At 50.3% G+C, this 26,386-nt stretch overlaps 2 protein-coding genes and 1 pseudogene across 2 annotated transcripts in view; 1 reads left to right on the top strand and 2 right to left on the bottom strand.

Moving 5' to 3' along the window:
* Window positions 1–486, bottom strand: part of LOC149360009 (SEC14-like protein 4) — a 47,030-nt gene extending 46,544 nt beyond the window's left edge. Inside the window, exon 1 of the mRNA XM_089572128.1 lies at window positions 236–486. Coding sequence (XP_089428254.1) covers window positions 236–274 — 39 coding nt within the window. The 5' untranslated portion in view covers window positions 275–486. The remainder of the gene's footprint in view (window positions 1–235) is intronic.
* A 4,585-nt stretch (window positions 487–5,071) lies between these two features.
* On the top strand, window positions 5,072–10,531 carry LOC149360008 (uncharacterized; annotated as a pseudogene).
* Window positions 9,247–26,386, bottom strand: part of LOC149360005 (uncharacterized) — a 69,492-nt gene continuing 52,352 nt past the window's right edge. The window contains exon 2 of the mRNA XM_089572119.1: window positions 9,247–9,296. Coding sequence (XP_089428245.1) covers window positions 9,279–9,296 — 18 coding nt within the window. The 3' untranslated portion in view covers window positions 9,247–9,278. The remainder of the gene's footprint in view (window positions 9,297–26,386) is intronic.

Here is a 26,386-nt window from a genome sequence, read left to right as displayed (position 1 = left end):
TAAAATAATAACATTTAAACAAATATAGTCCGCGCGCTGCATACTAGAAGTCGTGGAACATTTTTTTTTTCTTGATGCACGACGCCTACGCAAAAGTAAAAACAAGCTCCTTCCTCTATATAGGCGAACCATGCGTTCCCTTTCACACTACTCGCAGCTGTACCTGGCAGCGTTCTTGAGCAGTGATCAGAGTGATCCTCGGCTTCGCCAGCCAAGGCATACCTCCTAGACTCACCTGTTCCAGAGCGCGACGTTCCTGCACAGTGCCTCCCATTGTGAATGCAGCCTCCGGTGGCGATGCGGCTTTCCTTAATAATGGCGCAGCAGCAGCAGCACCGGCGGCGGCAGTACGTTGTGCTCTCTCTTCGAGCGCAAAATCTGTCAATGCGTGCCGTCTCTCGGTGAACGGGCGAACGACGCCAACGGCCGCGCTTCAAGGCTAGCTCCTGCTCGTTCCGCATATCCTGCTCAGCAACTCATGCACGCACTGGCGAGGCTTTAATGACGCTGGAAAAAGGCCGAAGGGCAGGTTGAGCGCGAGGAAGGAAAACGAAAGCGATGGCTACGCGCGTTGCGCCATCTCTTGACGACCTCGGGAGCTGCTCTCATCGCGCGAACTGTAGATGCTAAGCAGTTGCCGTATCTGGTCGCCGTTTCCTCGCTATGCACCGTTTGTTGAACCGAGAAGAATGGTTTATAGAAAAATGAAAACTACGAAGGCCGAACAAAATAAAAGCATTTTCGGCGAGCGATACTGTTGGGAACTTTGACCTGTCATTTCGGAGCGATTGTCGAGGTGTTTGTTTGCATTTAATCTTTCAGCTCTCTTTTAAGTGCCACAAAGCAATCTTATAAATTTGCTGTAGAGGTTTATTTGTTGCTTGCTAAGTTAGTTACACCTGGCCAATCCCCCGCCGCGGGTATGGGTCATTAAGACTGAGGACATCATCATCATCATTACACTCGGATACAAGAAAGAAGAAGCAAATACTTGTTGTAGTTGTTGTTTAAGACTTTATTTGTGCGCAAATTTAAAAGGGAAGGGTGATGGGATCAGGCAGACGGTAGCCCTGGACAAAGGAGGCTATGCCCTGGAGCACCGGCGGCCTCCGCAGCACACTTGCATGCCGCCACTTGGACGGCTGCATCTGAGCTGCGCATCAGTGCCTCTCACTGCTCCATATTTTCAATGTTGCTACGTCGTTTGGTAAGATTTGAGCAACCCCACATCATATGCGTAAGGTTGGCTGGTGGAGGGCAGAATTTACATGTACCCGTGTACTTGTCTGGGTAAATGTGTGAGTAAATTGTGGGATTAGGGTACGTATTTGTCTGTAAGCGGCGCCATTTGTTTGCTTGGGGGCTTTAGTTAGGGTTTTGTGGCCGGCAGGATATTGTTTGCGGGCCTGACGGTAGGCTTGCGTAAGTTCCTGGTATGCGGTCAGTACATCCTTCTGAGAGCTACTGCCGCCTCCGTCTTCTCCCTTTGCCCGCTACGCTAGCTCTGGGCGGTGTTGTGGGCGGATTCGTTCTCTGGAAAGGAGAAATGAGCGGAAAGCAAATACTTCCTAAATGAGACCTCCCAGCCAACGGCGTCGACCGATTCTCTTTACGTCGCGGATAACCTCCTTGGACCTGATAGCGTGGCATCGCTGTGTGGGGCAGATTAAGGGCGACTAAGCACGGCTTAATCTTATTAACCACGGTGTCGTGAAAATCTTTTTACGCCTTTGGCTTAATGCCTCCTTTGAGGGGCACCTGCCTGAGTTGTATCCGACTGTAGCTACTGTTGTCACGGCGTTTCTCGAACATCGTAAATTTTTCGATCTGGTAAAAATTTCCAGCTCAATTATCATTGAAAAGATTGCGAGAAAGAAGACTATGACAGTTTAAAGGGTGCATTTCTGTCCCGATGATTTCATCAGAGCACCACTGGTGAGCTGTGGTCTTGCCTTACGTAAATTATGTACCACTCTTGAGTGCAACATTTTTCAGCAGCGCCCACTTGACCGCACAGGTACTTCGTAAGAAATGAAAAACGTGTTTCCTGCGCTATGCAATGTATGTAACGCTCGCAGTCAGTAGTCGTTTGGTGCGCACTAAAATCGGGCACCGCACTACCGAGATGTGGAACTACATCCGCAGCCGGTACCGGTGCCTAGTAGAATTGCGACACCGAGGAAATAGTGACACGGACGCCGAAGCTAATTTGCCTGTCAAGCGATCGCTGTTATAAAATATCTCCGTCAGGGCTTGTTCAAATCTACATCAGTAAAGGTCGTTACCTCCGTGTAATGCCCCGAAAGAAGTCAGCGGGGCTAAAATGCACACTACAGACATTGCTTCTTTGTATTCTTGTTTTCTTCTTGCGCCTAGACCACGATATATTTGTGGTTTGTTTTTCTATAGGCAGCCAGATGCGACGGTGTATGTGCCTGAGTGGAAAACGAGGTCAATGGCTGCGACCTCGGCTTGCACGAGCGTGAATGCGCGCTGCGACATCTTGAAATGCTAGTCTGCGAGTGCCATGAATCGGAAAGAGTTCCGTGTTTGCTCCCTCTGCACATGCTGAGCTTTTGTTGAGCGCAGCGCAGTAAGCGATGTGCATTCAAGCTTACTGCGTACGCCCAACAGAGTGTCTTCTGTATGTGGTGCTTCCGAAATTTATCGGTTTTGAGCTATTGCTCAGCAGCGCCTCTTAGATTAACTGCACCAGCTTCTTTGGTTCCTATTCCTATCCCGGCCGCGGCGGTTGAATTTCTTTGGAGGAGAAATTCTAGAGGCCCGTGCACTGTGCGATGTCAATGCACGTTAAAGAACCCCAGGTGGTCGAAATTTCCGGAGCCCTCCACTACGGCGTCTCTCATTGCCTTAGGGCCGTTTCACATGCATGCGATTCTCGCCTGCGACGCTGCGAATTCTGTCAGTCTGCGACTGGGGAGGGCCGTCGGTCTAGCCGCAGACGGCCTGCGACCAAGTTCCTTCCAGTTGGAATCCACTCGCAGCGTCGGTGCGACTGACCAATGGGCAGCGCCGAGACGGCACGTGACGTGACGTCACGCGGGAGCATCTGCTGCGGCCACGACCGGTCTCCAGGCGCGCGAGCGAGAGCGCACGTGCGTCGAGACCGGCCGCGGCAACAACTCGCACGTGACGTGACGTCACGCGCCGTCTCGGCCAAGGTAGATATACCATGGTAGCGAAGGCTCCATAGACGCCCATTGGTCCAAAAAATGGTGGCTCATGGGGCGCCTCAGCGCCCCCATTTTGGGGGGCAAGCTACCTATGAGTGACGTTGAATGACGTCATGCATACGTATGCTTTTGGCGCCAATTATAAAGTGGTATCTTTATAGAACCCGCATTTTCGAACCGATATCTCCTGAAGGTTGCCTTTGAGCGCGCACCAACCTTTGCCAGTCAAATGTGCTCGAGTTCCCTCTAGTTACGGCCTTGTTAATGTGCAATTGGTAACCCAATGAAAGTGACTGGCAAAGAAGGCAGCATAGAAAGGCAGCAACGCTTTCAGACGCTGGCTAAGCATGCATGATTCGTAGTGGAAATCTTGGTCAAAATACTGGTGCTAGTACTTTCGAGTACATCAAGGCATGATGCAAGTATGGTTTTCATATTCATGGTTTATTACAACCAAACAAATACAGTGATAAAGCACACCAACAAAAAATGCGCGTCACAGGCAGCTCAAGCAGTAGTTTTTTTAAGCTGGCTATTCATCTCAATGCTCACAGTGCGGAGAGGAAAAAGCCCTGAAGTTCCACGAACGTTGCCAGGTAGGAAATTGAAAAGTATAGAAAACAATGCTACGACAGCTTCCATTGAGGCAAACATGACATGACATAAGTAGGCGCATCAACACATTGACCATGCAGCACACAGGGGTTACTCTTCACATTTGGAGCCTGTTCCTGGATTGGCTAACCCTATATTTACAACGAACCCAACTCTCTTCTTTGGTACTCCCTGGCCTCGGTATAAGCTCCCTCAGGTGGTGTTCACTAACTCCCTGCTGTCACATATTTCTGTATCAATGAGATCTTTAGTACTAGTCAACCACAGGCGGGCTGACACGGCAGTCTTCTTTGACAACACCCTCCCAAGGAATGCTAAGAACCTGCCCGCCAATATGTTAAATGGGCTCATAGAGGAGTACCTAGAGAATTTTCCTAACCATATTGCCGTCTATACAGATGCCTCCCAGCAAAATGAAATGGCCGCTATTGGTATTTACTCAAGGGCTCTTGATTGGAGCTACTCATTTCGGGCCCCTGACTATACCCCTATTTTTGTAGCTGAGTTCCTGGCCATTGAGTTGGCCTTAATAAGGATTCCCTGTAGTATCACTCGGGTTATTATACTCTCAGACAACCTTTCTGTTTTGGCAGTGCTCGAAACCTCGAGTGATACTCCTATGAGCCGTTCCCTTCAATTTTTTATTCCTCCACATGTTTCAGAAGTTCGCTTTCACTGGGTCCCTGGGCACTGTGGCATTGTTTCTAATGAGAGGGCTGATTTTTTAGCAAAGTCTGCCCTTGATGGTCCTATTGTCCCTTTCGTCCCAAATACTATTTACTTGACTCTAGCACGCTTTCAACGATACCAGCGTTTCCACACCTTGAGCCATGAGCCTCTCCTCGCTGCAGCGGATTTTCAACACCTGGCATTTCCTTGGAGTGTGCGGATGTGCAGTTCGAGGCAATGTGAGGTGTCCATGACCCTTTTGCGCTGCAGGATACCGCGGCTAAATCTTTATTTATGCCGATCGGGGCTTTCGATATCCAACCTTTGTGAGTCTTGTGGCGAAATTGAGTCTATAGAACATTTTTTCCTCTCCTGCCGGCGGCTCGCTGCTCTCCGTAGAATTTGCTTGGAGATCCCCCTCACTCGGCTTGGGCTTCCTCTATCTATTCCGATTCTCTTATCCTTCGGGGCAAGCGCCAAGGGATATTCTCTGAAACCAGTGTTCGATTCTATTCACGATTATATAATTTCATCTGGTAAATTTCTCTGCTAGAATGTGAATTCACAACTATTCTTTCTCCGTATTTTTTGTATTGTACAAATTCTAGCTCTGCGTCCCAAATTTTAGATTTAATTATACTCCATTCCCTGTACATGAGTGCGTTTGTATCCGCTATGCACCCTGGCCAATCCCCCGCCGTGGGTATGTGCCATTCAGCCCGAGGACATCATCATCATCATCATCATTTGGAAATACTGGAGGAAGAAGAAGAGGAGGTTCCGCTCCGGCCATCTTTCGGTACTGTCACCGCTTCTCGGCTTCTTTTCATGCGCAACAAACGCTCAAGAGCTCACCTCTTATGTCCAACGTTTCCTAAAGGTGAGCGCTTTCCAACCGCTACAACCATTATTCGATCCAGTCCTCTCTTCTGACCGCACCGACGTCGTAAAGTTCGCTCCTCGCCAGCCCCCGCGCTGGGCCTCGCCTCGCTTGAGGCTAGGCCTATCACCGGCAGCGCACCTACCCCAACAGCCATGGAGGTGCAAGCGCAGGGCGACAACCTCGACCCTGAAACGTCCCGACCCAGTGAGTGGACCGCAGTACTCCGCGCATACCAGGTTCGAGAACCAAGCCCGAATACCCTGGTTGGACCCACACAAACAGCCGTGTCCGCCGTCGGTGCTCAGGCCGAGGCTGCCCCTGCGCCCTTTAAGCCGACGTACCGTGCTCAACAGCAACAGCTGCGCGTGTCGCACGCAGTCTCGCAGCGAAGTAAACACCTTGCTTCACTCCCGCCCGGCACTATACGGGTAGTTTTTCGACCGAGAGGCGGGCTCGCTTTGAACGGAGCCATGGCGCAGCCCCTTATGCAAGCCCTGCAAGTCACTGCCGATGGCCGGGACCTAGGGGACTTTCACCTCCGGATCCATCCCACGAATAACACATTCACCGTCGCTACCCACCAGGAGACAACCGCCCTGCACCTCGTCCAACTCAAGGAAGTGGTACTCCAAGGGACCAGTTACCCTGTCGCCGCCTACATCGCACCGCCGCCCGCAGCTGTACGTGGAGTCATCTCGCAGGCCTACTGGGCGGAAACCCCGGAGCAGATGCTACGAGACCTCCAGACCCGCAACCCAGACGCTGACATTATCGCAGCACGCAGAATGGGGAGGACGCTCTCCATATTAATCACTTTTGCGCATGGACCAGTCCCTCATACCATACGCTACATGAGTGTGGTTTATAGATGCACGGCGTACAAGGGCAGTCCAGATACCTGCACCAACTGTCGCCGACCGGGCCACAGATATGACGTCTGCCCCCACCCCAAGACTGGTCTCTGCACGCGGTAGGGGACAAGCATGACCCGCAAGCTGTTCCTTCCTGCATCCCGATCTGCATTCTGTGTGGGGGCGAGCACCTCACGGGTACCGGCTCATGCAAGGCAAGACAAACAACTCCGAAGCAACGCAGCCCGCCGCCACAGAAAACAAAGCCCTTTAGCAAGGACTTTCCCCCGCTGCAAACGACCCTTCCCACTACCTCTACGCGGGCCTCCAAGGCCGCCAGGACTCATACGCCGACCTCCCAGGACCACGAAGTGACTGCTCTGCGGGAAGAGGTAAGGCAGCTCAAGGCAGCCATCTCTACCTCCACCACCGCTGTACCCCCAAATCCTCCACACCAATCCTCTCCACCCACCTCGCCACCTGTCGAACCTCCTTCGAAAAAGAGGAGGCCTGATGAGACGCCAGCACAACCCAAAGACTTGGAAGCAAAATTTCAGGACTTCGCCAAAAACTTAGAAGCAAGGCTCGCAGAGCGAATTACTGCACAGGTCACTGCACAGTGCCAAATTTTGATTGAAACTACCATTACCCGTTTAATGGATACTGTCATAACTAGCATCATGGCCAAGGTAGAGGAGCGTTTACATCACCTTGTTCCTAGCCTCTCACAGGCCTCTCCTCACACAGTGCCACCCTCCACACCCCTCCTTCGCCCCTCTACGCTACAGCATGGCTCCTCCGACGGACCATAATTCTTTACACATTATTCAATGGAACTGCAGGGGCTTTCGGCGTAAGCGCGATCCTCTGCTGCAAATTATCGCTACTTCCTCATCCCCACCAGACATCATAGCAATTCAGGACGCAAACGTTTGCAAACAACTTCCCGGATACGCTCTTATCCCATCGGACTCTACTGATCTTCCTCGGGTGGTCACATACGTCTGCAAGTCTTTGCATTACATGGAACACACAATTACCACACCTATCGCTCACACGTTCATCGAAATTTTACCTCCAACCCCTGCACAATCTACCTTGTTCGTTCTTAACTGCTATCTTCTACCACGACAGCCAGTTAATCTACTCCCTCCACTCCTCAAATCCGTGGCGCAATTGGCTGGATCAAATCCCCTACTCATTGCCGGTGACTTCAACTGCGCACACGTGGACTGGGGCTATCGGCGCACAAACCACAGAGGCACAGTTCTCTGCAATGAAATGATGGTCCTCCACTTGTCCATCTATAATGATTTCAGCCTGTCTACGCGGGTTGGTAACAGTGTTACTACAGATACCAGCCCAGATCTCACGCTTGGAAGAAATGTCGCCCATCTGCAGTGGGAAAGAACGCAAACCACACTAGGCAGCGATCACCACCTAATTCGCATAACACTAAGCTATCGCCGCCCTCAGCGCAAATTTACCGTTAGACAAACTAATTGGGACCAGTTACGAAAATTTCGCCAGGAACACGTACAGTCAACACAGGCACCCTTCGACCTAGACACCTGGACTACCCAGTTACAGGAGGACATTCGCCAACATACCCGAACGCTAGACACTACCCCAGACACCCCCGTAATTGACAGTAAGCTCGCGCATCTCCTTCAAGCTCAAGAACGCATAACACACAGATGGAAAACTCAAGAACACAATAGGAAACTAAAACTCAAACTCGCACAGCTTCAGACTCAAATAGAACACCACAGTGCCACTCTTTGCAAAGCTAACTGGAATCAGATTTGTGACAGTCTCCGCGGCAATCCCTCCACAACCCGTGCCTGGCACCTCTTACGCCACATGCTAGACCCCACGCAATCTAAAACCCAGACACGCCTTAGCATTCGCCGCCTTACTCATAACCACAGGCAGGACACGAACGCCTTTCTCGCGCAGGTGAAATCAACATATACCACCCCAGGTGACCCTTGCAAGCACCCCGAGTACATGGGTCCACCTCAACCCCAGCTTGACGCCCCTATTACAGAGGCGGAATTTCGGACAGCCCTTTTGAAATTGCGCAATACTGCACACGCGGAAGATCAAATTACCAATGCTGCCATCCGAAACCTTGACGATGCCTCCATATCTCATCTAGTCACCCACTTCAACGAGTGCTGGAAGTCAGGTACCCTCCCAGCCATCTGGAAGCATGGAAAAACCATATTTATTCCTAAACCCCACAAACCCATCAACATAGAGAATATCCGACCAATTTCTCTGACATCTTATCTCGGCAAGGCCTTCGAACACATAATTCTTGCCCGACTAACCACGTACATGGAAGACAACCACCTTTTTCCGCACAGCATGGTGGGCTTTCGTGCGCACCTATCTGCACAGGATGCCCTACTACAAATTACACATGACGTGCTTGATGACACGATCCCCCACATCACTAAAGCTATTCTGGCGGTTGACCTCACAAAGGCATTTGACAGGATTCGACACGATGCCATTTTGCGCGAACTGCAGGCACTACAGGTAGGCTCAAATACCTGCAACTACGTTCGCGCCTTTCTCTCGGGCCGCACTGCATCCCTGCACATAGCAGAGCTGAGCACACCACCTTATACACTCGACGAACTTGGAACCCCCCAAGGCGCGGTCCTCTCCCCTCTTCTCTTTAATATTGCTCTCATCCCCCTAGTTCATAAACTCGCTCTCATCCCACACCTAAGGCATACCTTGTACGCTGATGATATTACCGTATGGACCACTCATGGATCTGATGGAGAAATTGAGGAAACTCTTCAATTAGCAGCTGACACCATCTCTGCTCATGCGTCATCTATTGGGCTCGAATGCTCCCCCTCTAAATCCGCGCTTCTCCTCATAAGACCAAAATCTGGAGCTAACTCGCCCATTCAAATCGCTTTACAAGGAACCCCTATCCCCGTAACCCCCACCCTCCGTATCCTTGGCCTTTACTTGCAGGATTCAGGACGCAACGATCATACCCTTAAAACACTCAAGGCCTCCACGCAATCTGTGTTGCAACTTCTACGCCGCGTATCCTCCCTGCACAAAGGTTTAGACGAAGCGGACAGCATGAAAGTAGTGCATGCTTTTACACTTAGCCGCATTTTATACGCCACCCCATATCTTAAGCTCAACCGCGTGGAAACAGAGAGAGTGAACGTCATGATTCGTCTAGCAACCAAGGCAGCCTTAAACTTACCCCGCAGCACTAGCACAGCCAAGCTCCTTGAACTAGGCATGCATAACACCTTTCAGGAACTAGTAGACGCGCACCTCCAGACACAGTATCTAAGACTTGCCGCGAGCGCAACTGGCAGGCATATCCTCGCTTCCCTTCACATCAACATTCCCGCTCATCAGACATCCCTTATAGCTATTCCTCGACACATTCATACCCCCCTCGTTGTGAAACCCCTTCCCCGGAACGTTCATCCCCAGTACCACATCCCTCGCCGCATGGCTCGCGCTAAGGCCCTACACAAGTATTATGGACAAGCCCAGGACGCCATTTGGGTAGACGCCGCGTGCACAACTCATGAAGCTGTAGCTGTTGGTTACATTCCAGCCCTAGCACAGCCCCTCACACACCGCCTTCCCTCGGGCTGTACGCCTGAGGAGGCAGAGGAAACCGCCATTGCCCTAGCCCTTGTACATTCCAATGCAAACTATATCTTTAGCGATTCCAAAACGGCTCTGTTCAACTTCGCGAGAGGCAGGATTCACGCCCCTGCTTGGGAGTTGTTGAACACCCCCACCAAAAACTTACCACGCAGGGTAGAGGTCCAGTGGGTGCCGGCTCACTCTGGGAATCGAGGAAACGAGGCTGCCGATAAATTGGCCCGAGGTTTGATTTGCCGGGCTCAGGACGGCCTCGATCCAGGTTTCTCGAGAGAACGGGCGCACACCTTTGCAGAGCTCACGCAAATGCCCCGCTTGGACCGTCGGACTTACCCTCCTCCACACCCCTCCCTTACCCATTCCCAACAGTTCCTCTGGAGACGCCTCCAGACCCGCTCTCTCTCTCATCCCCTCAGCTGCTATCCCACTACAGTGGCACCTCCCCTGCATGCACCCTGTGCGGCGACCCTCACGCCACACTCTCCCACATCCTTTTCGGCTGCCCTGCTGATCCTCCCCCGCACTGACAGCCCGCGTTATCAAGTTGGGAGGACTGGGAGGTCGTGCTCTCGTCTCCGGACCCGCCATCGCAGCTTGCTGCGGTGCTTCGGGGTGCCGACGTCATGGACAAACACCACATGAACGTTCCGACGTAGAGTGGGACCTTGCGGTGGTCCAGGGACCCAAGGGGGGTCTAAACACACTTGCCATAATAAAGTTTTTCTCTCTCTCTCTCTCTTCACATTTAATTTCTTGAACTGAAAGAACATAGCAGCTATGTTTACACCTGCATGACAATATTAGGAACAAGTTTTAGCATCAGCAAACCTGCTCAACGCTAGAGCCTTACACCATACATAGAGCCTGCGCACAACCTCGAGACCTCCTTGTCGCTAACCGAAGTAATTTGAAGCAATTGTGATCAAACTAAAACATGCATGAAGTGCAGTTTAAAGTGAAGTGAAAGGACATTAAATACAGCCACTCCTTCCTCGAGTAGGCACAGCATCGAGACGCAGCCATCCTGGCTGCAGATACGCAGACAGTTCGAAGTGCTTGGAAGAAACCCTCAGTTTTCGCAGCTGGCATGGCGTCTCCTCCAGGCTGAGGTTGCGGCAGAACTGCACCCACGTTTTGCACCTGGACATGATGCAGCGTCCACGTTACGCAACTGCACCCAAATGAATACCATATACTCCTAACGTCAATACGCCAAGATTCCTTTCACCTAAATGCAGTACGTTATAACTATGGCAGAAAATGCTCGCGCCAAACCTCCGCGCCTCAGAGTGCGGTTACGCTCTCCTGATACCACGCGGCTAGCTGCTTTTCTATCGTCAAAGAGTGACGAGAGCGATGCAGCGAAATGAGTTTAAAACTACATTCACGGTCATGTATACGTAGAACGGCAATAAATACTGCTGGCCCAATTCAGTTAAGGCACAGTCAATGCGGCGCACATACACATGGTTGAGTTTCGATACTGTCAGTTGCGAAGGGATCCTAAAATTAGCTTAACGGTGCTGCAAAACCCATTAATATCATGCGCAGAGCTGTTAGGCAGCGCAGTTGTTTTTAAATTAACCATGCGGCAAGCAGAGGTCACGTGGTTGCTCATGAGAGCCCGGTATAAAGTTCACGTTGGTGACAGTCGGCTGCACGAAACTAGCTATACGAGGTCTGTTAGAAAAGTATCCGACCTTTTGCCAAAGGAAAAAAACTGGCACAACTGGAGCGTTGGAAACCTAATCACCTTCAAAGTAGTCTCCTCGGGACTCCACATACTTCTCCCAGTGGTGCTGCCATTGTTGGAAGTATTCCGAAAAGGCCCCTTTCGGAATGGAGTTTATCTCGGCTGTCGTTGCAGCCATAATGTCCTCTCTTGTCTGAAATCGCGCTCCTTTCTATGGCCTCTTGATTTTGAGAAACAGTCAGAAGTCACAGGAGGCCATATCAGGAGAGTAAGGAGTCTGTTGGACAACAGTAGTCTGGTTTTTCGCGGAAAAAGTGGGAATTTAGTGTGAGGAATGTGCAGGAGCATTGTCATGATGGACGCGCCAATTTCCTGTTGACCTCAACTTCGGCCTCTTGCGCCGCACAGCACCACGCAGGCGACGGAGGACATCCCTGTAGTAATTCTTTTGGTCAATGTTTACTTTTTGGGGTGTGTACGCGTAGTGTGGCACACAGAGGGAGTCAAAGAAAGCAGTCAGCATCACTCTGACATTGCTGCGCACTTGGCGGGCCTTTTTTGGTCTTGGTGACGTGGAATGCTGCCATTGTGACGACTGGGATTTGGGTTCCGGGTCGTACCTGTACACCCAAGACTCGTCACCAGCGATTATGGTGTTGATGAAATCGGGGTCACTGTTCGTGGAATCCAGCATATCCTGTGAGACTTCAACACGAAGCTGCTTTTACTCCACCGTGAGCAGCTTCGGCGCGAATTTCGCCGCATCTTTCTCCATGGCCAAATTTTCGGTGATAATTGAATGCTCAGAAAAATTGGTGATGCCCACCTCTTCCACCATTTCTCGGAAAGTCACACGATGGTCCCGCGTCACCACAACGTTCACTTCGGCAACGAACTGGTCATTTCGGCATGTTGATGGCCGACCGGAGCGTGGCTCTCTCTGCACCGATGTGCGGCCGTCTTTAAACCAATTGTACCACTGCTTAATCTGTGTGCTGCTCATAGCAATGTCAACGAAAGTCGTCTGAATATTCCGAATGGTTTCCACTTGGCTGTCGCCTAGTTTTTGGCAAAATTTGATGCAGTAGCCCTACTCCTGTCGCACCGCCATTTTCCTTGCAATAAAAAACCGACGAGAGCACTGCACACTGCCTCACTCAAACGCTGCTTACCAGTGGCTGACGCTATCGGCAGGCGAGAAAAAATTTCTGCATGCGCACGAAGGTTCAAGGTAAGCTGGTGCAAGCGTGCTTGTTTCAAATCCATCAGGTGTTCGTAAAAAAAAAATAAAGTCGGATACTTTTCTTACAGACCTCGTAAATAAGACAAATGATGGGTGTCTTTTGCACACCTTATGACTGCAAGTGCGTGCCCTGCAATTTACTTAAATATCCCGATAACATGAAGCCAAGTGCGTATGAAACGTTTACAGCTACGAATAGGCGCGAAAAGCTCGACAAAAGCATATCTAGAGCAGACGACAACGGCAAGAGCTCACCTGCGAAAGTCCAGAGGGAAGCGGTGTAGTCTTGGTAAGACACCCGCGGTACAACCCACGCTGTCACAATGTGCCACGGAGCAAGGTTTCTTCACATGCCGCAACCTCATCTTGAAATGCAGAGCTAAGCGCAAAGCCTCGGGAAAGGTTTCGCACTGGTCGTACACCGAAGGAAACGCTGCAGCGGTGCAGCGGGGTGCAGATCTTGCCAAACGGTGACAGAGAAGCGACAGGCAAGGACGAGAAAAACATCTTAAAGGGCCATTTCGAGACCGGCGAGCTTAATAGGCGCGCCATAGCAGGCAGTTGAAGATCAGAAATCGCTTCGTGTGCTCCAGCAGCCACTGTGGCCGGGTGCTGAAACAAGGCCGGCAAAGTCGCGCTGCAAATGAACCGCACACTCATCAACAGAGGGCGCAACAAGAGTGTTGCAAAAAATTACAAAATTCGGCGTAATGTTTTGCTGAAATAGTTTACCTATTTTATAAAACGTGGAATTAAAATATTCATTTCTTTCTGTTCTTTTATAGCATTTTTATTTGTGCTTTTGAATTTCATTGTATCAGTGTTTCGGCCGCCCTAAGTGGCTGTGCTGCAGTCGCGCTAAACCGTTTTTGGCATCCACGGTTTTTGGCATGGTTTTTGGGCCCAGCCTTCGCCACATGGAGGAAAGAAGGAAAAGAGGAGAGGCTGCTACGTCACATTTTTTGAAGCCGGAAGCGAGGGCTCCGCCATGACACTTGGCCGTATTCTCAGCCAATGGCATGCGAGCGCCGCGAAGATCACCGCGAGCGGCGCGAGCAGACGATTTCGCGCCGCGCCAGGCTGTGGGCAGCTGTCAGACACGGCGGAAAGTGAGACTTCTGCTCCCATTGACAACAAAGACGCTGCGATGCCCAGCTGCTGCGTTCCTGGATGTTGGTCGCGCACGCCAGGACAAGAACCGGGCGTCACTTTCCACACGTAAGTATACTGCATTTTGTTTTCGTATTTAATTGACTGCGTAATGAGTAAAATGCATGCTCGCAGAACATAACGCACGACACGGCGTGAACGTGGTATTCGTACCGCCCCGGCCTTATTGGTGGCTCTTTGTCCGAGTGCAGTGAATAATTGTTTTCAAACAGGTTTCCGAAAGATCCAGAGCTTAGTTAGTTTATGGGGTTTAACGTCCCAAAGCGACTGAGGCTATGAGAGACGCCGTAGTGAAGGGCTCCGGAAATTTCGACCACCTGGGGTTCTTTAACGTGCACTGACATCGCACAGTACACGGGCCTCTAGAATTTCTCCTCCAAAGAAATTCCAGCCGCCGCGGCCGGGATCGAACCCGCGTCTTTCGGGTCAGCAGCCGAGCACCATAGCCACTGAGCCACCGCGGCGGCTAGATCCAGAGCGAAGGAGGCAGTGGACTGAGGCCGTTAGACCAGGCCAAAGCGACTGGGAACCAGCAAAATGGACCTGCGTAAGTTCAAAACATTTTCTGCCCGAGCACTTCGATCGGATGTCGCCGCTCGTAGTTCGTATACGTGCGGATGCCGTCCCCCTTCAGGCGAGAAACCACCTCGATACATTCTCAAGAGATTGGAAAGAAATGCTCTTATTGAGAAGGTGTATAGCTTGACTGCATGTATGCTTTCAATATGACGTTGTAGGTGTTCATGCAAGAAATAGAATGATTTGCGAATAAATGGCTTTAGCTAGACGTTATGATCGAGTAGCGCGGCTACAGTATTCCCGAACTGATGAAAAGTTATTGTGTCATTACTACTAAACTGGCTGCGGTTTATATATGGCTCTGATGAAATTCTGCTTACTGTACATGATTATTTATTTATTAGCTTACGCACTCCCTCATTAGAAGAAAATAAAAAGAGGTACTTGTCATCTATAGCATCGAGCACACCACAGTTTCTTTGGGGCATCATTTCCATTTGATATTATTACTTGTAGTGCGCAAATGTTTGCGCCTAGCAGTAATCTGTATGGCGGTGCATTTTTTTGTTATCTCGGCCATAGCGCCTGGGAAGTGTCACTGTTTTATAACTAAGAGAGCACTGTGATTCCTTAATACTATAGTTCGTTTACAAAGGAGATCATAAAGAAGTTTCATAAGGCATATGAGCACCGTACGTATTTGCTCGCGTAATTTGCGCACGTTTTTTCTTTAATTAGGGCTCCAAAAAGAGGGTACGCAATTTACGCGCAAGCGAGTCATCCGAACACGTCCTAAAAAAAAAAGGTTGGCACCCCTCGCTGGCAAACAAAAAGGTTGACTCGTCCGCCCCGCCCACGCTATGTAGCTCCCCGCGGGGTGGCATGACGGCACGTGCTTAGCTCAAAGCAATAAACACGCAAAGATTCAATCGCGAAGTCAGCAGTGGGAGGAGATAACGGGCAATAAAACGGGGCCCTTGCGTGTGGTCCGGCTGACTAGCGGCAAACCGTATAGCAAACGGTACGGTAGAGTTTTGGATTTGGGGCGCGCGCAGCTGTTCGTCCGGGATAGGGACCGCCAGCGCGAGCAAGCCGGGTAAACGGCGCAGAGTTCGCACCCGCGTATACATGCTGGTGGTCTGGCTCAGCATAGTGCGCAAAATGTGCGAGTATTTTTTTTTAATCCGGTTAAATGTTTGAACTTTTTGGGGTGCACAATCTCAGTGCGGGCGTAAATTACACGAGTAAATACTGTAAATGTCTGACTTTGTCAAAATAAAATTCTATTCAAACGGCCGCTCACAATTTAGAGTACATTATAACCTGTCATGCTGAGTATTGAAAAGAATAGCTTTGTAATGTGAATGCGTCATGTACACCACCGACTTAGGCTCATGCTTGATGGCAGTCACTGTCAGTTTTTTCAAGAGTAATCAGGGCTTTGATTTAGCTTGATTGCTACTGAATCAACCAGAAATTACCTGCTTCCTAAAATCAGATTTTTGTCTTTTGTGGTAAATGAACGATACGCACATTTTCAAAAAGAAGTCAGTTAAGTAACATCAGCAGTACATGTCCAGAGTGCAAATGCTAGTTCTTGTTCATGAATCTATATGCTGTAGCTTCACAGATGGACATGTACTATTGGTCACTGATGTTCAAGAATAAAGGCTGCAGTTAGCAGTCTCCCAGAGCTTTCTTTAGCGTGCCTGCACTACTGTCCTTTAGGGTACAGGGTGACTGAAGTATCTGATTTTGTAAAAATATGAAGTGCATGTTTTTCATACTATAGAAGCCGGAATAATCAAGAGAGTAATTAGTGTACCATACTTACAATTTTACTTCCAGATATTCAACACAACTGAAGGTGATTTTGGCCTTTCAAACTAGTAGCGTCTAAAGGGGGTGATCATCCCACTGCACGCAGCAACAGAGTAAGCACTAGCATATAAGCGGATTCTTTACCACCCAACATTTTTAAGAGCAAAGATTTTGTGAAAGGACTAGAAAGCCATATTTTGCATACTTAACATATCCTGTTTTCCTTCCAGAAGAGTTATTTGTCGTGCATTTTGCATTCTTATCATACATGAGGTGTGTTGTTGCCATTTATTACCCAATGTTAGTTTTATCTTATAGTTGTTCTTTTAAGAAATGTGTTGTTTCCCATGGATTCTTCCTCGCATTGTATATGTTCTTCTTGTTGTATGCTACATTTGTATGCCCATCCTGCTTGGGCCAAAACATTGGCCTGCAGTATATGTAAATAAATAAAAAATATAAGTTTTGCAACCTGCAACAAATTCATGTTCTTAAATGATGAAAACACTTTTCCACATGCACTTGGTACATATGCATACAGAGGAAAACCTTATCATTCTACCAGCCGCAATTTGTACACTATATTAATCATTCTTTAGCTGTCATCATGCCTTAGTTGTGCACAGCCCAAAAGCCCGTCTTATGTGCAGACTATGTTGGTTGGCTCGTGGTTTTGACAAGTATAAAACAGCATGTGCACACAAGTACCACATAGCACACAACAAACAGAACAGAAAACTATGCTATTTCTATACTGTTCCAGGCTAGGCAGATAAGAGTCTAATACAACAATGCAACAATAGAAATAGTGTCAGCAGTGTACTCTCTTTCTTTGCATATATTACAGAAAGGAATACATGAAGCAGAAGGGAAGGAAATGATTCACTTTTTCCACCAGCTGGGACAACTGTTACCAATTTTTCAAGTCACTTCCACACAGTGCTCCAATTACTTTGCATTTACATTGCTTAAATTTTATCAACTTTGCGATGCAGAAACAACTACCGAGAAATGAAAGCTTTCACACAATTGGGCAAGAATGTTCCACAAATATTTTTCTGTCTCAAAGCCCTCATTTACTGCCTTCCTATATGTTTTTACTCTCTCTGATCGAATAGTTCATGGTTGCAAAGTGATGTGATTCAGTTGTGCATTTCTTCTTCTTTCTAGTATATTTGTTGAATCCTTTTTATGTGTGTTCTCCTTCCATACACGAGTGTTATCACTTTTGTTAAAAGATTTTGCTTGCTTCACGTAGCAACCTATGTTTTGTAATAAGTGTTGTGCTGTATCAAACCTTTTTAAGGCTCATAATTTGATTTTCCAATAAACTACAAATTTTGGACTTCACTAATGCGTTTAATCAGCTGAATGCAAGAAACTGCAACTCGGCGAGGTGGTCGCAGGTCGACTCGGCATCTCGGTAAACGGTAAGTTGCGAGGTACAGTCTTTGTAAAAAGTTTAGAGCCCAGGGGGTTCACTTCCAAACTTTATAATGGGACTCCAGGAGCATTCATGTATGTCCTACCTATTGCAGGAGGCAGTAGCAGAAATCTTCTTATGTTCAGGAAATTTGGAGCGCTAGATATCCATTAAGAACGACAGAGTGTGGCTAAAAAGAAAACCCCCCTGGGCTCCAAACTTTTGACAAAGGCTGTACACTAAATCTTACAATGGCATGGCCTTACACTTCACCACCCTTAAGCGCAAATGTTTTAAACCTAACACTGCGCATCCTAAACCCGGCTATGTGTCCTTACGCTCGCACAACAGCACTCGATGAGACAGCCGCGCGGATCGGTCGATCCACAGGGTCCATATCGGAGAAAACTTGCACACAGTTGACATATCGCTCGCACAGCGTACAGTAAACAGATATGATACGCTTCAGACTGCTTCGCGTATCGCTTTGCTGACGGATACCATTGGATGCGGCGCGGCTTTCTTGGCACTGCACGCTTCGGTGAGCACAGCGCGGCCCACGCATATCGGTCGCCAACAATTGTGACCGTCATGCATAGGGGAATGTAGACGCAACGGGTATACTCACAAGGACACGGCCTGGACGAGTTTGTATTTATTCGTGGTTAAAACAGCGCGGGAAAAATACACAAAAATGAAGGAACACGCAGAACACGTTATACATACACAAAACAAGCGCCGGCTCCCAAATGGCTTTTTCTTCCCTCGCTGCTGTAACCATATAAACCAGCGTGTCACCGTCGTCTATCGCTTTATGAGCCGTCGGCACTGTCAATTTCTCCTTGGAACAAGACTAGCAGCGTTGAGGGACGCAACCGCACAAAACGCGAAGCCGAAAAAGAATAGCGAAGCTGCAGCGCCAAGCCTTTTCAGAGCAAGCTGTCGCGGGCTTCCAAAACAACCGCTTTCGTCAAGACGGCATCCTGAATGAACTAAGCGCACAGCAATGAAGACCGGCACCGACTACAGGCCTCTGGAACTTTGTGCCTCCCGCGGACCACAACGATTGAATAAAAATGCGAATTTCCAACTCTACTCGACCGGCTCTGCCGACATGGGTGATGCGGGAAGCAGACGACGCAGCTGCGCCCAACGCTGCTATTGGCTGCGCCGCTGGCCAAGGAATCCGAGTAGGCCTTGCGAAACCACGTGACTTCCTGCACGTTTTTTGTAACGCGCCTCGGATAGCGAGGGCCTCTCCTATGGTTTCCTTCCTCCATGCTTCGCCACCATTCTACATCCACCTTGTCTGGGCGTGGGGTCACGTGGGAGCTGTTCCCGCGGCGTAATCAAAACTGTTTATTCTAATCAAAACATACGAAATATTGCCTTGCATCTAAAAACACGCTGGTCATAACATCGTCAACACATTCCGTGCAGCGTTTTTGTCGCGTTTAATCGTGGGTTGCCTATGCGAACATCGAGCAGCATTGCGTGTCCCTCCGACCGAATTCTCTGGGTACGCGTTGCATGTGAAAGCACTGTGCGAAAATCGCACTGCGGCGTCACCGATTATAGGCCGACTATTTTCGTTCTAGTCGCAGCATGTGAAACGGCCCTTAGTCGCTTTGGGACGTTAAACCCCATAAACCAACCAACCAAGGGAGGAAAGTGGGAGTGAAAGAAGAAAGAGGTGCCGTAGTCATCTCGAACGAGCCTTTTCATTCGTTCTTTCTGCTTTGCTGAAACAACGAGATACCCAGGCGACCACTGGGCTTCGGCCAGGGAGGATGAGGGAATGTGGGGCGTGGCGTCGCATAAGCGAATCAGTAAGCAGGAACTATAATAATTAATAGGCTACGAAACTACGAGCGCGAGACTCCGGCTTCCACGAGCGCGGCGTTCGCACCCGCTCACGAGCCAAGGCCGAGGCCCATAAGCTTGATCCGAAGAACTTACCACCACCACCTGCGCTATTTTGAGAGCTTCATCCCACCTGTAGCATAGAACAACTCAACTTGACTTCAGAGCTTAGATTTCGCGTCTCATTTTTGCGCCAGGAATGGACGCGCCAACCACCACCTCAAGAAAGGTGAGTTAAATCAGCTGTACTTTAACAGTTGGCAGATTCTGCTTGCTGCACTTTCTTGCGCTTCGCTACCAGCGAGAAAGCGGCGTCCAAAGCGTTGCTGGTGCGAGCTTCTGTCGCTAGTGTATCAATAATTCAGCCGTTTGTTAGAACTTGTTTCGCTGGTTTTGTCGCATGTTCTATCGCTTTTTACAGCGCTAGCACAGAGCTTACCGTCCGTGTTAGCAGTCACGAAGGGTTCATGGCAAGGAACGCGCACCTCTGTGCGTAACTGTTTGTGTTGTGCAGACTCGTGTTCCATGCCGGCCGCGGCGGTGGAATTTCTAGAGGCCCGTGTACTGTGCGATGTCAGTGGACGTTAAATTACCCCATGTGGTCGAAATTTCCGGAGCCCCTCACTACGGCGTCCCTCATAGCCTTGAGTCGCTTTGGGAGGTTAAACCCCCATAAACCATAAATCTTTGTGCCTAAAGAAATGCTCGCCGGGTGATTATGAACAGAAGTTTAGGCCCAGGACAGCCGCGGCGGCAGGCGAGAACACGTACCAAACACAGGCTGGCGCTCGTGCCGAGTCTGATGAAGATAGGCTCCTACTTCGGCGGCCTCAGTGTCCTGAGCAAAGGAAGGAGCTTTGATCTCAACGCACACCTAAACGAAAGAATGCTTTCAGTCATAATGAGTTTCTCATAACTTATATTGTAGTCTTACTTTTTATCCTACGAAAGTGGCTCTCAATCGGCGGTAGTTTTTCAGGCAGCCTGTGAAGCGCAGATTCCTTGCACCCATAATTGCTTTTAAGCGCGCAGCTCTATGGCGCCCGTTCTGCGTTCCGCTGCGTCACCGTTGCCGTTGCCGTCGCCGTCGCCCATTGTAACCAGCAGTGGACACCTTAGTCACGCTTTAAGCTGCTAAACCAATGGAGCGGGAGCTTGGAATGCAGAGGGTAAAATTTGAAAATTGGTGTGTACATCTGAATGAGGGAAGGCGCATAAATGTCCTCTTGGAACAGTGGACACCTCAATCCGGCCTTAAGCAGCGTGGCGGTAGTGACAGATGTGCGCTGCATGCGTTGGCATTGACAACGTTGTGCCAGAAGCGCGGCGCTGAAGAAGGTTGTCGGCGTTCATTGTGTTCGTTGGCGTTGACAAAGGTTTACACCCCGATCATTTTAAGGAAGTGGGCATAACTGGCTCCGTGGGTCAGTGGACGCCTGAATCGCGCTTTTGGGTACGTGGGGAGGTGATGAGAGAGAAGTGTGGGCTTCAGGCATTGACAACGCGCTGAAGCCATATTAGCGTTGGCGTTGGCGACGTTTTACACTCCTACTGTGCCATGTCAGTGCACGTTAAAGAACCCCAGGTGGTCGAAATTTCCGGAGCCCTGCACTACGGCGTCTCTCATAGCCTTAGTCGCTTTGGGACGTTAAACCCTATAAACCAACCAACCAACCAACGTTTTACACTCCAATGATTTTAAGGTAGTGCCCATAACTATAGTTCCCTGGGTCAGTCGACACCTGAATCGCGCTTATAGGTACGTGGGGAGGGGATGAGAGAATTGTGGGCTTCAGGCATTGACAACGCGCTGAAGCCATATTAGCGTTGGCGTTGGCGACGTTTTACACTCCGATAATTTTAAGGTAGTGCCCATAACTGGTTCCGTGGGTCAGTGGACACCTGAATCGCGCTTTTAGGTACGTGGGGAGGGGATGAGAGAGAAATGTGAGCATCAGGCATTGACAACGCGCTGAAGCCATATTAGCGTTGGCGTTGGCGACGTTTTACACTCCGATGATTTTAAGGTAGTGCCCATAACTGGTTCCCTGGGTCAGTGGACACCTGAATCGCGCTTATCGGTACGTGAGGTGATGCGACAGATGTGGGCTGCAGGCATTGACAATGCGCTGAAGCCGCAGACCGTCGGCGGTCACAGTGTTCATTGGCGTTGAGAAAGTTTCACAGTCCGATCATTTTAAGGAAAAGAAGTGCACATTATGCTCCCTGGATCAGTGGACGCCTGAATCGCGGTTATAGCTACGTGGGGTGATGAGAGAGAGATTTGGGCTGTGCGATCAACCATTATTTGCCACCTGCAAGGGTGGCAGGTTGGGTGGGGACTTTAATGTAGATATAAAGAAAAACTGGAATTTCTTACCACTTATGCGGGAGAACTACCGTTCCTTTCGGAGCACCGTTCCTGTCGCTCCAAACGCCTCCCACGGCTGTGACAACCTCGCGAAATACTGGATAGACCTCGTCTTTGAGAACCATGCATTGGTGCAGCAAGTCGAGCGTATATCCATCGATTTCTCCGACCGCAAAGCTTCCTTCATGACAATCAAGAACTGCTAGTGGAGTGTTTCTTCAAGAAGGAATATGTGTGAAAAATAACGCGTGGTCTGTAATTGTAATGTCTTGCTCGAATTCGTCTCAATGTATCGAAAAGCTGAAACAGCTAATGAGCTGCGCTGGTGGTGGTGAAAATATTTTAATGAAATGGTTTAGGAGGTTGTAGCCGTGGTTGGAGCTCTCAGTCCGGAACCCCATTGGCGTAGGCTGCTGTCCGGGCTCTTTCGATGAGTTGCTTTTGACTCTTTCCGTCCGAGCTGGACAGAGCTGCCTCCCACCCCTCCTGCGTTGGCTGGTTATTAACAGTGATCGCCTGATTTCGTTGGCAGGCCCATACCATATGGTACAGGTCCGCCTTCTCCCCGCAGAATTTGCATTGTGAGTCAAATGACTCCGGGTCTATGGCGTGTAGTCTTCGTGGGTTGTTGTAAGTGTTGGTCTGTAGCTTTCGGAGGTGTTGTTCCTCCCCTTTATCTAGTGTCTTAGCCGGCGGAGGGTAGACCCGACGGGATAATCTTAAGTGCTGAAGTATGTCATTGTAAGTTAGTAGTGGGGTAGGAGGTTCCACGGCATCCGCACTGGGTGCCCGGGGGAGAAATGCTCGGGCTGAGGCATGAGCGCTCTCGTTCCCTGGGATGCCCTGGTGACCTGGTACCCATATTAAGTGTTTGTGTGTGGGTTGGTAGCCACGGATGTAGCTATCTTGCAGGATTTTAGCTGCTAGCGGTGCGACCCTGCCCCTGAGGTAATTGCGATACGCTGTCTGTGAATCTGTGAGAATGTATATTGAGCTAGTGTGTGTTGCAGCTAGAGCAATCGCCACTTCTTCCGCAGCCAGTATGTCCTGGCTAGCCAGTACTAGTCCGTCGACTGTTGTATTTTGGTGCACTACCGCGACGGCCGTCATTCCCTGCTCGGGACCCGCAGCATCGACATAGAACACGCCCTCGCGCTCGCCGTAGTGTCTTTTCATGGCTTCGGCTCGTGCTTGTCGTCTTGACTGGTGAAAATCAGGGTGCATATTCCTGGGTAGTGGAGCTGCCTTGAGTTGTCCTCTCCATGAGGCTGGGATGTCGGTTTTGGTGTCTAGCTGTCGGGGGCAATTGATGTTTAAATCACTCAGGACTTGTCGGCCAGTTCGAGTTGTGGAGAGCCGTACCACCTGCGCCGTAAGGTGTGCCTCTATCAGCTCATCGATCGTGTTGTGCACACCCAGTCGCAAGAGCCTGTCCGTCGATGTCGCAAGAGGGAGTCCCAGGGCCTTCTTGTAGGCAGTTCTGATTATGATGTCGAGGTTTTTTATGTCACGCTTCTTAAGGCGGAGGTAGGGCGCTACGTAGACGACGCGGCTTACAACGAAAGCCTGCACCAGTCGCAGAGTATCGTCTTCTCGCATCCCTGATTTGCGCGTCGTTATCCTGGCGATCATCCTGGCGACTTGCTCGCTCACGAGCCGTAGTTTCTGGAGGGCAAGAAGGTTGTTGCCGTCGCTATTTATGTACAGACCCAGTATCTTCAGGGTCTGAACTTCCTTGATGGGTGAGTTGTCTACGCGGATATTGATGGTGTCTTGATTCTTGCGTTGACGGAAGACTATGAGTTCGGATTTTTCGGGTGAGCACGTTAGTCCACACGCCCGGGCATAATTTTGAACTGTTGTCGCCGCGGTTTGTAGTTGTTCTTCAATCATTCCCATACTTCCCGTGGTTGTCCAGATGGTTATATCATCAGCGTACAGGGCGTGGCGTATTCCCTGTACCTGATTGAGAAGAGGTGGGAGGTTTAGGAGTGCTATGTTGAAGAGAAGTGGGGATAGTACTGCCCCTTGCGGAGTGCCTCTCGTGCCCATCTTCACTTGCGTTGTGTGTTTTGTGCCGGTGCTGATGTTGACGGTTCTGTCCGTAAGGAAATCGCAGATGTACGAGTAGGCTCGCTGTCCGCAGTTCATGCTGTGGAGGTTGTTGAGGATTGTGGAGTGTTTGACATTGTCAAACGCTCCCTTGAGGTCAAGTGTTAGAAGCGCTCGGTTACTGTTTGTGCGTGCGGGATCAATGACTTCACGTTTGATTTGCAGAAGCACATCATGGGTGGACAAGTGTGCCCGGAATCCAAACATCGTGTGTGGCAGTAGCTCATTGTCCTCAAGATAATTGGAGAGACGGGTGTGGACTGCCTTTTCCATGAGTTTGCCTGCGCACGACGTGAGGGATATGGGGCGCAGGTTTTCAATGCTGATTTTCTTGCCGGGTTTGGGAATAAAGTGTACATTGGCTGTTTTCCATGCTTGTGGAATGGTGCCGGTACGCCAACATTCGTTTATGTAATCCGTGAGTTGCTGCAGAGCCTCCGTGCCGAGGTTGGCCAGAAGTCCGACAGTAATTTTGTCTTGTCCCGGGGCTGTGCCTCGGCGCATATCTGCTAGTGCTGCAATGATTTCCTCTGAAGTGAAATCTCTGTCTAGGTCTTCGTTCGGTTCCCCACGGTACTCCTTATTGTAGGGTTGTGGGTCTCGCGCGGTGCAGATATAGCGACGCGTGAGTTCATCCACGAGTTCATGATCCGTGCCTTGAAAGCTGTGTAGGGCTCGATGCAAATTTCTGTGTTGTTCACTCTTCGCTTTCGGAGGGTCAATTAGGCATCGCAGAAGGTTCCATGTAGCCTTGGTGTCTAGGCGGCCTTTGAGGGATTCGCACTTCGTTAGCCAATTGGTGCGAGCGAGGTCCCATGCGTATTGGTCTGCTTGAATAGTAAGCTTGGCTATTCGAAGTCTTAGTTTCCGATTGTGTCTTTGTTTTTTCCATCGTTTTATAAGACTACGTCTTGCTTCCCAAAGGTGTAGGAGGTGGTTGTCAACAGCTGGGTGGTCCTCCGTGGTGGCAAGACGCTGGTCGTCTCTGTCTGGTGCTCCGCTGCGACCCCGCAAAATCCTTCAACAGTGGTGACTCCGGCCTAAGACATGACCGACCACAGTAACCTACCGCCCTCAGGCGGCCTTCCGCCTGACGCTACCTTGCGCCCACGGGACGTCGCAGCTCTCCAGCTCCGCCTACCAACATTCTGGCCCAAGTGTCCGCAGACCTGGTTCGCCCAAGTGGAAGCCGTCTTCCATCTGCACCACGTCACCTCGGAGGCATCTCGGTTTCGTCATTTGCTTTCCAACCTGCCTTCGGAGGTGGCTCAAGAGGTAGCGGACATCATCGCTGCACCCTTGGGCGATACCCCGTACCAGCGACTAAAGCAGGGCATCCTGGACCGCACCACGGCGTCAGAGAGTGCGCGCCTCCAGCAGCTGCTCACCTACGAAGAGCTTGGAGACCGCCGCCCCTCCCAGTTACTCAATAGCATGCGGCAGCTCCTGGGCGAAACCAATGCAGACCCGAACGGCGCACTGTTGCGGCAGCTCTTCCTACAACGCTTGCCGCAGTCCTCCCGCCTCGTCTTGGCTGCTGCGGGCGACTTGACCCTTGACCGCCTCGCCCAGCTCGCTGATCGAGTCCACGAAGCGGCTTCTCCTTCCGTCACCGCCCTCTCTTCTCCACCGGAGACCGCCGCCATTTCACGGTTAGAGGCCCGGATCGATCAGCTGGCCGCTTCTATCGATGCCCTTCGGACGTCCTCTCATGCCTCGCACGGTTTATCCTCAACACCTCGCCGCCGTTCGTCTTCCCCGAGTGGTCCGCACTCGTCCAGTCCTCGCCGTCCGCGTCTCTGCTGGTATCACCGAACTTTCCAGCACAACGCTCGCCGCTGCACTCCACCATGCAACTGGTCGGGAAACGCGCAGCGAGATCACTTACGGCGGCGTGTGACCTCGCTCTTCAAACTGGCCGCCTTTTCGTCGTGATGGATCGCATTTCTGGCCTGCGCTTCCTCATCGACACTGGTGCCGAAGTCAGCGTACTGCCGGCCTCCAAAGCAGACCGTGCTTCCAAGTCACATGGACCTACTCTTCGTGCGGCCAACTCAACCTCCATCGCAACGTATGGTCTCCGATCCCTCACTCTGGACATTGGCCTACGGCGCACGTTTCGATGGGTCTTCATCGTCGCCGATGTACATCAACCTATCCTCGGTTCAGACTTCCTGACGCATTTTGATCTGGACGTCAGCATGCGTCACCATCGTCTCATCGACAGCAAGACGCGCCTTTCCATCACTGGCGTTATATCAGCTGTCGCTTCCACTGGAATCCGAACTCTGCTTCC

Source organism: Amblyomma mixtum, chromosome 2, assembly GCF_055824585.1.
Source record: "Amblyomma mixtum isolate Tamu chromosome 2, ASM5582458v1, whole genome shotgun sequence".
In the NCBI taxonomy this organism is placed as follows: domain Eukaryota; kingdom Metazoa; phylum Arthropoda; class Arachnida; order Ixodida; family Ixodidae; genus Amblyomma; species Amblyomma mixtum.
The sequence above is the reverse complement of the archived record's forward strand: the minus strand, read 5'-3'. Positions and strand labels throughout refer to the sequence as shown.